The sequence below is a fragment of the Girardinichthys multiradiatus genome, chromosome 6, assembly GCF_021462225.1.
Source record: "Girardinichthys multiradiatus isolate DD_20200921_A chromosome 6, DD_fGirMul_XY1, whole genome shotgun sequence".
NCBI lineage: Eukaryota > Metazoa > Chordata > Actinopteri > Cyprinodontiformes > Goodeidae > Girardinichthys > Girardinichthys multiradiatus.
Window position 1 is genome coordinate 24,715,614 of NC_061799.1, and position 12,197 is coordinate 24,727,810.

The 12,197-nt window shown below is 39.1% G+C and overlaps 1 protein-coding gene across 1 annotated transcript in view; it reads left to right on the plus strand.

Moving 5' to 3' along the window:
* Positions 1–12,197, plus strand: part of LOC124869873 (laminin subunit alpha-3-like) — a 98,494-nt gene that overhangs the window by 58,855 nt on the left and 27,442 nt on the right. Inside the window, exons 30-45 of the mRNA XM_047368073.1 lie at positions 34–160; positions 394–542; positions 966–1,081; positions 2,141–2,352; positions 2,455–2,659; positions 3,411–3,555; positions 3,657–3,797; positions 4,170–4,331; positions 5,587–5,688; positions 5,795–5,878; positions 6,198–6,428; positions 10,660–10,773; positions 11,547–11,665; positions 11,755–11,835; positions 11,919–12,019; positions 12,114–12,167. Coding sequence (XP_047224029.1) covers positions 34–160; positions 394–542; positions 966–1,081; positions 2,141–2,352; positions 2,455–2,659; positions 3,411–3,555; positions 3,657–3,797; positions 4,170–4,331; positions 5,587–5,688; positions 5,795–5,878; positions 6,198–6,428; positions 10,660–10,773; positions 11,547–11,665; positions 11,755–11,835; positions 11,919–12,019; positions 12,114–12,167 — 2,143 coding nt within the window. The remainder of the gene's footprint in view (positions 1–33; positions 161–393; positions 543–965; positions 1,082–2,140; positions 2,353–2,454; positions 2,660–3,410; positions 3,556–3,656; positions 3,798–4,169; positions 4,332–5,586; positions 5,689–5,794; positions 5,879–6,197; positions 6,429–10,659; positions 10,774–11,546; positions 11,666–11,754; positions 11,836–11,918; positions 12,020–12,113; positions 12,168–12,197) is intronic.

The window sequence follows — 12,197 nt, forward strand, 5'->3', positions numbered from 1 at the left end:
CAATAAAAACACAGAATTCTTGTTTTTCCCTAGACTGAGATCAGTTTTTCTCCAGTGGTGCCTCTCCCAGGTCGGTATGTTGTTGTGGTGCATTATCATCAGCCTGAACACATCTCCTTCCCAGTGGAAGTGCAAGTAAATGCAGGGCACATTTGGAAGGGTGAGTGTTTTGGAGGATGTTTGAGTCTGATTAACCTAAATTTAGGAGTTTGGATTTGAAATTTGAGTTTATTCTGGCAGTGAGATGCAGATTCCTTCTTAAGATCAGATAAGATACCTGACTTCATGATGAGGTCATCCAAGGCTTTAGAAACGTTTCCTTTTTTTACTTAAATAGAGAAATAGATTACTGAACAGCATATTGTCTAACTGAGAAACTACCTTCCTCTCCAGGTGAGATAAATGCCACCTTTTGCCCGGCAGTGTCAGGTTGCAGGGAGGTTGTTGTTGCCGACGACCGCATTTCTCTCGACTTTTACAGGAATTCTGTGCAGCTACCCACCATCTCTGTCATTGTGCCACGTGGAAAGACCCTCATTTTGGTCAGTGTATATTTTTTTGTACAGTAACTCAAGCAACCTGTAAATGCAATAAAAATATATCATATCAAAGAAGTTTGTAAGACATGCTCTTGTAAAGGGTGCATGTTTTCAGAGTATAATGTCGTTTTGTTTGGCATATGGCATAACAGTGAGGAGAGAGGACTACTCCATGCCAAGTCCTCTCTCCTCAGTGTTATGTCATATCTTCAACAACCACAATGAGGGAACTGTTGTCTACCTGGCAGGCACACAAAGCTTTATATAAAAGCTAAACCTCTTAGCTGTTTAAGACAAGGGACAGGTTAAGCTTTGTTTGCATTCTCAGAAATGAAAAATATGTCAAACTCTAAAAAAACCTAAATTCATTGCCCTATTGCGTGTTGACTATCTTTTACATTTTGATGTTCTTTCTGCCTTTTTTAGGATTACATTTTGCTGGTTCCTGACAGCAGTTACACTCCAGAGCTCTTGCAAGCAAGGCCACTTGATAAGGCTGCAGATTTCATAAGACAATGCACAAAAAAAGGCTTCTATATAGAGTAGGTATCCCGTGCAGAATGTACAGTAGAAACCAGACATTTTTCTCACTGTCATTAATCAGGCTAAATGTTTCCTGTTTTATGCCATCTATTTGCTAAATGAAAGAGCAACACATTAAAACCCCTGAGCCTTATTTTATAGGTTGTGGCTACGTTCCAGATAGTTCCCCCGGTGGATTATTTTATGCTTTAAAAAATATGACATTCTTGCATATACAATAATACATTTGTCTTTTGTTTATGTTTTTATTATCCATTTATTTATTTATTTATTTTACAAGGTCTTTTGATTTTGCCCTGGGGTTGATTTTCACACATTCATCTTTGGGACACAGAACCAGTCTCTTTCCTGAATATATGATGGCTGAACCTTTCCATGCTGTTTATATTTGCATATAATTGTTTGAACAGGTTAATGTGGAGGCATCTGGAAATTGTATGCAAAGGTTTGGTCCAAGACTTGTGTGGGTCCGCAATTCTCTGCCTGATTTTTTTTGATTTTCCCATGATGTCACACAAAAAAGAGTGTGTTTGAGCTGTTGCCTTAAAATACATCCACAGGTGTGTCTCCATTTAACTTAATTTTTTGAACTCATTAAATAATCAGAAGGTCACAAGGTCTTGATATCAGTAGCCTGGTCTTTCCCATATTGAGGCACAGCAATCTTATAATATGTAAAAATCTGTATTTTAAGAAAGTAAAAAAAGAATCTATAAAACATATCTCTCAGTATTCTGGCATGTAACAAATAGAGAAATGTTGGTACTGTCAAACGGGAAACATTTAGCCTGATTTAATATCAGACAGTGAGAAAAATGTAATGACTTTTTATACAATGTATGCATATATCTGGTATCTGTAACCTGAACCCAGTCCAATAATAACAACACTGTATAATGACCACTTGTTTTGTGGTTATAAATATGTTTATATGCTGAAATGTCTTTAGAAACAACCTTTAGAACTGCAAATATTTTTAGGAATGATGCCCTAAAAATGATGCCCCCTAACTGCTGCTGGGGTGTTTTATTAACCTATATATTGTCATCTGTTGGCAGACCCAGAACCTCATCCCAGTTTTGCAGAGCCTCAGCCCGCGCTCTCGTAGCAGCTTACAACGACGGAGCAGCGCCTTGTGACTGTGATAAGTCCGGCTCTACAGGGACTGTGTGTGATCCGGTTGGAGGACAGTGTCCTTGTAGGCAGCACATTATTGGACGGCAGTGCAACAGATGTGCCACAGGATACTATGGATTTCCCTACTGCAAACGTGAATGATTAATAGCTTTTGCCTCACAGCATGAGACCCTACAAAATATTTAATGAACCATAGCAAATACACACTTTAAAGAAATCTGTTTTTATTTTGCAGCATGTGAATGCGGACGGCGACTGTGTGATGAAGTGACTGGACGCTGCATCTGTCCTCCTCAGACAGTAAAGCCAACCTGTGATGTGTGCCAGCATCAGACTTTCAGCTACCACCCTTTGCTGGGCTGTGAGAACTGTGGTTGCTCTCCAAGCGGGGTGAATGTAAATGCAGGACTTCAGTGTGACGCTTTTACTGGACAGTGCAGGTAACCAGTAAATGGTTTATATGAGTAATTATTTGTATTAAGAAGATTTCTGTTTTACTTCATAAAATCTGCATTCCTATATTCTAAATATAGGAATATAAATAAAACACTGTAAAATAATGCTAGACAGAACTTTTTTAATAAAACGTCAACCGTGTATGTTTTGTTTCTAATAAGATTTCTCAATTTTTTCTATGAAACTCAAAGATTAGCCTTTTGTGTGTGTTGCCAAGAACTTTCCTAATCTACCTTGATCCAGTTCTGGTTTTTAATATGGGCCATATAGGCATTTGCTCAGAGCGGGATTAGAAAGGGGGTGCAAACAAGCACTAGATAAAGAAAACATAATATGTGTGGCACCTTGAGCAAGTTTTTTTTATTGCTTCAAGGCATGTGACAGTAGGGAGTTGGCAGCGTCTTCTTGCTGCTGAGAATAAGGATGCTATATTATGTGCTTTGTTCATGACAGTCCTGCATTTTATCCCACCCCAGAGTTCAGATGTTTTTCTGCATTTTAATTGGAGGGTTGCCAGAAGCAGGTACTGCCCTGTGTAGAAAGGGATGTCCTTGTCAAAAACTGGAAGTTGCAGGCACTTAAAATGTCCTTTTTTATGGTAATACACACCTGATTTTGTAGTGCAAAAACACATACTGTAGGTTTACGGTCTGAATCTTAGTCAGTGGATTTGAAGAGCAAATAGTAGTGTGAGACAATATATAATAGATGATACAACAATACATTTTTTGGCAGCTGCAAACCTCGTATCGGAGGCAGGCAGTGTGATCGCTGCGCTCCGGGCTATTATCGCTTTCCCGACTGTCTGCCCTGTGACTGCAACCAGGGAGGAGTTACAGCTGATGTGTGCCACCCCGACACAGGCAGGTGTCTCTGCAAGGTGAGTTTGGTTCAACAAACTGCTGATTTAGAGACTCTGTTGATTTGTTTTGGTGCTTCCTCGTTCTGACTCCTGCATTATGAATGCTGTTGTGTTTCCAGAGAAACGTCGTAGGTGTCAGGTGTGATACTTGTCAGGAAGGTTCCTTCTACTTTGACCCCTTCAACCTCCTTGGCTGCTCCAGCTGCTTCTGCTTCGGAGCCACTGATCGGTGTCAGAGCTCCGACAAACGGCGCGGAAAGGTGGGATTACCTTTAGAGGCTGCATGTCTTACTGTTATAAAATACATCCTTTGCAGAACTTCTTTGAATGTAAGACTGTGAAAAAAATACTAGTAGTTTAATTAGACCTAATATTGTTGTAGAAAAAGCAGAACAACATAAAAACAAATCGTTGCCATGGTATTTTTCTTTAACTTTTTTATTTAACTTTTTCAAAAGTGAAGATACTGCACAAGCACAGTCTCTCTTTCTTCTTGATATTGTAACCCGGGTTGGTTCTCTGATCTCCAAAGAAGCTTTTGTCTGTAACATCAAAGTACAGTAATCCAGTTGGGAACATAATATTTACCGCATAACTCCTGTAGGTCTACTCTTAAAATTTCCTGTCATTAGTTTGTTGAGATGCGAGGCTGGCGTTTGGAAACCCCCGACAGAGAAGAGGTTTCTTCAGTGCTGAACACAGCCAGTAACACAGCAGTGGCAGACATTCAGGAGCTTCCTCCTATGGTTCAAACTCTACACTGGGTGGCGCCACAGTCCTACCTGGGAGACAGGGTGAGTGGGCTCAGCCTGAAACACCATGCCTGTGAAAAGCTGGACCTCTCTATATTTGTCACCAGAAGTTGATACTGGATGGTATTTTAGTCCAAGATGCATTGTACATAGTGAACTGTTAAGTTGTCCAATACAATACAACACAACGTTTGCAGATATAGTAAAGCAAAGGGATTTGACATTAGTCTCACACTCATCCATTCTAATATACACTGCCCTCCACAATTATTTGCACCCTAATAAATGATTTTTATAACCTTTAAATAAATTCAGCTGTTATTGCAGTAGGATAATATTACAATGAAATATTTTTTAAACTCTAATCTTTAATATGATTACATTTATTCAGAATTACTTGTGTCTAAGTTTTTTGTACCCCTTACATTTCCTAAAAAAAATCATTTCTTCTGCCTTGCAGCAAAAAGAACCTTTGAATCCTAGCCTGGGGTCATCGAGTTTGCGTTCCTTTGTTCCACCCACAGTCCAAAAACTGACTGTTAGGTTAATTGGTCTCTCTAAATTGCCCCTTGGTAAATCAGTGTGAGCATGCATGATCTTTTGTACAGAGGGGTCTCTGTGTTGCCTTTTGATGGACAGGGTGTCTGTCCAGTGTGTACACTTCTTCTCGCCCAACAGCTGCTGAAGATAGGCAAAAGTCAGATTTCTGACAGTCTCCAGCGTTACAATTTTAAATAAGGCAGATGAGTGTTTATCTTCATAAATCAGAAAATAGCTGCAAGAAAATAGCTACTTGGCTTAACTTGCCCATGTTTGCAGTCAGTCAACTGGAACTGAGACAAACAAACCTGGATTGTTATTCTAAATCTCAAAGCTCAATGTTGGAGCGCTGCAGCTAAAAGTGGCATTTACTTCTCCATAACTGTTTATTTTTAGGCTTTTGCACAAATCTAATAATTATATAATTGAGGGTGATATATAAAACAGTAAACAATACTCAAGTACTCTATACTCATATAAACAATACTCATATGTGTTTAGTCAATACATAATAGAAAATATTTGTATTTAAAATATCAAAAGGGGTAAATATCTGTTACAATTAATATTATAAATTGATCTCTATGTTCTCTCCCTTCTTAACTAATTGGTAAAATTAAACTTCACATGCAAATGTTGTTATACATTGTTTCATGCACATTGCTTTGATTTTTTTTTTTTTTACTTTTAGCCTGTATTTTAGTAAACCACATTCAAATAACCTAACAGGTCTTTACTCTTCCTGACTGATTCTCAGGTTTCATCCTATGGTGGTTTTCTCACCTACCAGTCCAAATCATTTGGGATCCCGAGTGAGGGCATGACTCTTATTGACAGGCAACCAGACGTTGTCCTGACTGTATGTAGAGGACCAAGTATTTCAACCTTACTGAGCTGCTTTTTGCTCTCCATTATGAAAAAAAACAACAACCATATTTTCCTCTTCATTATTTTACCCCCTTTAGGGTCAGGGTATGAGCCTGATCCACGTGGCTTCACAGGCTCCCCTTCCTGACAGACTACACCAGGGCAGAGTCCAACTGTTGGAGGTAAAATAAATGGTATTATTGTTATGTGATGCATGTTAGTAGTTGGAATGATTTCGAGTACAATCTGATGTTTAAGCACTCTGATGTTACTTAGATGGATCATAAATGACAGAATATGTTAAAGGTTGAATTTTGAACTGAAAGTGGTGGAAATCTAACAAAAAATGATAAAGATATCTTAAGAATTAGATCCACAATTTGATACAAAGCAGTAGGCTTTCCTACCCTCATATGTCACCTGCAATGTTTTTCTTGAATGTACTAGCCTCCACAGTGTTGTTTTTTTCAGGATTACTTCCAGTATTCTTATTGTTTGCAGGGAAACTGGCGCCATGGTGGCACCAACAGGCCTGTGTCCAGACAGGAGTTCATGATGGTCTTAGCAGGTCTGGTGGGCTTGAGGATCCGAGCGCTGTATTTTACTCAGAGCCAACGACTCAGCTTGGGGGAGGTGGGCCTAGAGGAGGCAACAGACTCAGGGACTGGAGGTCCAGCAAACACTGTGGAAGTCTGCTCCTGCCCCCCTGAGTACACCGGAGACTCCTGTGAGGTGAGAATTTAGGCTGAGACAGCTGGCATTTCATATTGAAACTAAATAATTATAGGAATGTGTGTAATTTGCATACATACAGGTTATTGCTGTTAGATTGGTTAAAAGTATAGTTATATCTTATTAATTCAAGTAATTTCTATTGATGTATATATAGTGGCTCTCAAAGTGTACACATCATTTTAAAATGGCAGATGTTTGTAATGAAACAAAAGTAGGAAAGTCCTTGATGCCTTTTTTCACACATAATGTGACATATATCCTGGTTGCATGAGTGTACACACACTTAAACCTATACTTTGTTAAAGCACCGTTTGGATCAGACTTTCAGCATTTCTTTGGTGGGAGACTTTCAGCATGCCATCTAGGTTTGCAGAGTGTATCTTGCAAACATTTTCCAAATCTCTCAGATTGTGAGAACAAAGATGACACCACAAATGTTCTGTCAGATTTAGTTCTGGACTAAATTCCAAAACTTTAATTTTAATTTAATGAATTCATTTATTTGTGGTTTTCAATGTATACTTGGACTCAATATAATGCTGAACAATAAAATCCCTCTTCATCTTCAGTATTCTATCAGACAACTGAGGCCTTTGGGCCAAGACTAAACTTGCACTTGGAACTATTTATAACTTCATCCAATTTATCAAAAAAATCAGTTGTATCCTATAAAACTAAACCCACTGTGGGTTTGGAGTTCTTTCAGTGATGTTGAAAATGCACCTCTTTTAGTAACGGTGCAAATATTTGTTTTTATCAGATCGTTACATAGTTAACCCGATCTGGTTCTTTTCTTTAGAAGTAAAAAATATCATGTTAAAATCATGAAGAACACAAGCGATTACTGTTGCTTGTTGAACACAACCAGTAAAGTTGCAAATTCAGCTCCTTTAGAGTCTTGGCCTGTTCCCTCACTGAACTGTCACCTTTGATACAATTCACACAAAAAGCTTTTCAGCTGTTATGAAAAGAAATTGTCTTCTGGAAGTGAAAGGGTCGGAAACCGGGTGGAGCTGAAAGGGCATCTTGTCTTGTTAAGGAGTTGGATCTCATCCTCATAGTTTTTGGAGTGCCCTAACATGTCTGCACAAAGTATCACACCTTTTTCTGGAGGAAAAACTTATTAGCCGAGGAATTTGCTGGAAAATACCCATTCTGAGAACTCTGCAGCAAGTTTGTGCCACTCCGGGCAATGATATGTGTCACAATCATGCAGGCATAATATTAGGGATCCTACAGCTATAATCACCAGCATAGGGAAGGCTTGCAGTATTGTGGTACCTGAGTATTAGTTTGATGTAGTTGCTATGGAAAAAAGCTTAATTTGTTTTTCTATTGATCTTAGATATGGAACTAACTTGGTTCAGAGAGCTCCTCCAAGAGCTCCTCAAAACTAGTTTGCATTCATAACATTTCCGCTGTTTTGCCCACAAAACCAAATTAAAGAAGAAATTTAAGCAACAACTAATTAAAGAGGAGCTATTCCTGTAGATTTATAAGAGACTTTATTATAAGGGAACATAAAAATGTTATGTTCTTTCTTTTAAGTATTTTGCAATAAATCTACTTTTATGTGTGTGTTTGTGTGTGTGTGTGTGTGTGTGTGTGTGTGTGTGTGTGTGTGTGTCTGTATCTGAACCTGTAAGATCAGGCATGTTTAAAGGCAGTCGATTATATGTGCCCAGAGGTGCTATGACAGGTCGCCTTGCCTTGAAATCCAGGGTGTGTCTCTAGGCAACATAACATTACTCATAAACCTGAGTGTGCTCACCTGAGTGTTCCTCCAGGATTTTGTCTGTAAGTACAGCTGACACACCCAGTTGTGTCTGTTGCGTGTTTGTGGGGAGTGATTCACGAGTGAGTGTTTGGATTGTGTCGTCTGAGGAGGTTTGACTTCGCCTTCAGTCAAATATTTTTGTACAAACTTTTAAATAACACTACATTTCTGAAACATGTATTTTTGGTTGAGCAGTGGTTCTGATTTTGTATAACAATTACCACCCAAGTAAATACAAAGTTTTTAAGGTAGCAGGAGCTTTACTGACTTTTAAACGCACTCTTACAATAGGTCTGGAACTGTTGCGTCATAAAAGAAGAATAAAACAAGACAAAACAAAAGTTGGAAAAATCTGTTTATTTGACCTTCTGACCAATTCTACCTCAGTACTATCCACAATCAGTATAATACAACCTCCTAAAGTGAAGACGTTGCTGAGAAATACATTTTTATTAGCAGTTAGCTTCATCTCAGACCATATCACTTAGCAAACTGCACTTGTTTTCAAACTTGGAACTGTAGCACATTTATTTAGTTTTAATATCATTAGCAAATGCATTTACTAAGTTAAAACTTTGGAGGTTAACAAACTCAGCTACCAGTTGCATGTAGGGCCCATGTAGGGAGGAAATGGGCTGGAAAATGGGTCTTACATGTGGTTGTTTGTAGGTTACATAATTGCCCCATGTTAATTCCTTATATAGGATTGATGCAGGTCAGTTCTGGATAAAAAGAGGGACCCATGAGTTCTAAAATGGTTGCACACATTCAGTTTATTTTCTTATTACTCATTGGACACTCAGCTAAGACCAACCCATCTGGGTTGTATTTTGTCACATCAAATGGGTTCCATACAAGAAGCCTATTGTGAGCGTAGGCCTACTTATGCCCCCTTTCCAGCTCGATTCGGTAGGATTTGCTTTTTAGATTTTTCCATTAGTACAGTTACGTGGAACCATTACTATTTTGAGTACCTTGTTGCTTGCGGTTCCAATCATAGGTCGGCTACCCATGCTGATAAGATGGCAGATGGTACTCAATTGTAATGGAAAACGAACCAAAACGTATAGGGCTGACCCTACCCAAGCCGAGTCAAGTACATTTGGTACTCATGCAAAAGGTCCATTAGTGCTCATTCAGCCTGAGTATAGCTCTATATAGGTATATAGAAATGTTGCCTGGAAGGCAGCCAACAGCACTTGTTCACTTTTGTCTACTATATCACAGTACGTATGTTTATTATGCAAATAATATAATACATTTATTGTGAATACCACTAAAGGTAGCTGAGGTACGACCAGTGGTACACATACCACACTTTGATAATCATGGAGCTTAATACATTGTTGCCACAGTCTTTTTAGCTATAACTATAGCCCGACAGCAGTTCACCATTTCAGTGACTTTCATGTTTTTACTTTTAGAAAGTTTGATTTCCTGTCAATGGATACCATTGGACTCATTCTTCTTTGACTGTCTAAATGCGTCTCCAGCCATGAAGATTATGCTATTGTGTAAGTGAATTTTTGAGCAGCAAGCACAAGAAAGAGAGAGAGCATGTAAACACCTGCATGTGAGTGCTTGAATGCACCGAACAGACTCATGCTGATCTGACTAAGGTAAATGGGGTGTGTCCTCATTCTGTCCCAGTGGGTAGATGTTTAAGAGTCTGAGACGAGGGGAAGCAGAGAGTTATTTCAAACAGAACAAACACTGGGAATGTCAGATAGGTGCATGGATAGGCGCTGGTGTCAAGGGGTTCTTTTGTGGATCCTAATATGTTGGACTTTGATTGGACTGTGCTGTGCTGGGCACAGACCCCACAGCAGACCAGAGCGACTCCTCCACCCTTGGCATCATGGCATTTTGTCTCACAGGACTGACGACCAGGCAGCTCAGCAGATAGTGTATCCATCTTTAAATAACCAAGGACAGGTCATTCAGTATCCCTCAGTTTTTCATGTTGGTTTTCAGGTAAAGGTAAAAATCTATGCTGCATTTTGTTGTAAAACATTTTTATTTCACTTCAGAAGTTGCTTGCTCTGTGCTTTGTCCTTAATTATTAAATGACTGTTATCTCTCAAAGCAAAGGGGAAGTTTCTCTGTTAATATTTTTTGAAGCTAAATTCAGCCTGAGCTCATTGTAATGGGCAGTGAAAAGCCTCTGTGTGTAATTAAATATCAGACCTAGTATGGAGATCATTTCACAGTTTTACTGTTGATAATTTCAATCACAGAAAAATGCAAATAAATTACCTGAGCTGTGATGTTCAGCTCTGATCTTTCATGATTTTTGCTGCCGTTTTTATCCAAAAATGCATTTTTCCTCCCCATTGAATGCAGTACTCCAGGGGTATATCTGAGTGGAGGCTGTAAAACTAGTAATGTACAATACTTTCAGGGTGTGTAATAACGTCTTTATTATGGTGTTTGTTTGTTATTTTGTTTCAGAAATGTGCTCCTGGGTTCTACAGAGAGGCCAGCGGGCTGTACTTGGGCAATTGTGTGCCCTGTGAGTGCAACGGTTTGGCTGATGAGTGTGAGGATGGGACAGGGAGGTGTCTGGTAAGAACTCTCATGAACTCTTGACTAGAGATGCACCAAGAGAGCGGCTTGTGACCTGAATTGGCCAATTTTAGCTTAACCCGTCTGTCATTTGTTAAAGTACAAAACATTCAGCACCTAATCTAACCAATCATGCTAATTGTTAATATAAAAAACTAAAGTCAGTTTTTCTTTGTTTTAAAGCAATATTAAAACCCAGTTTTACTGCTTCCTCTTTAAGTAATTAACCACCACCACTGGCAGAAAGGCTGGAAAGAAATATTTAAAACATAATAGCAGCTAAAATCTGTTCTGTAAGGTTAAAGGTTAACAAAATGTTATCAGAAATTGATTGATTACTCAATCCTAGATGATTCTTCTAAAGCTAAGTCATAGTCAGGACATCTCAACTTTAGTGCACACAGCTATAGTATGTTGTCCCCACAGCATTTTTTTAATCCTCATTTAAAAACAATGTGTTAAATTTTCACAACAATTTCCTCTCTTGCCGTCTCTTTCTTCTTCTCTTGAGAGATTGGATGGAGCTTTTATGCTCTTCAGAGTCCCATTTGAGTACAGGTCTGTGCCTGTGCATGCAGTGCATACATTGAGCCGCATATTTACAGCTCAAAACCAAACAGGCAAAGCTGACTGAACTCTCCTCAGAGTTCATTAACAGCATTCTTTGGTGAATTTAGGAGAGATTGACATCAAATAGTGCTATGAATGTTATTCCGATTTGATCATTCATCTACTCTGGAGGTGGATTGATGAAAGTATTATCACATTTTCAGAGCTGCAAGTACAACACAGCTGGAGACCGATGTGAGCGCTGCAAAGCAGGTTATTTTGGCATCGCGGCACAGAGGACATGCAGCCTGTGCCCCTGCCCATTTACTGTTTCCTCAAACAGGTGGGTGAGAAATAAATCTTTACTGCTTCGCTGTTGTCTTATGCAACTGTTTCAGGAATAACAACGTAATCCCTCTGTTTCATGGTCAGTTTTGCAGTGAGCTGCAGAGACGTGTCTGGAGACATCCAGTGTGTTTGCAAACCAGGCTACACCGGAGTCAGGTGTGAGAAGTGAGTAACCCAGAACGTGCAGACTGGAATGCTGCTGTTGTTTTTTTCCAATTGCTGATTCATTAACACTTACCCTTATTCAGTTGTGCTCCTGGTTATTATGGTGACCCGCTGATACCAGGAAAAAATTGCCAGCCATGTAAATGCAACGGAAATGGAAACAGCTGTGATCCTAGGACTGGAGGTTATATTCCGCATTCTTTCTCTTTAAAATGTACTATATTTTCTAATCAGTTTGCCATTGAAACACATTGTGCTCTTTTTTCACTGCCTTGTAGTGTGCAAGAACTCTCTGGAGCCAGGAGACACAAACACAGATGATAGCTGTAAAGGTGAATAAAAAGAAACACATCAGAGTTTAG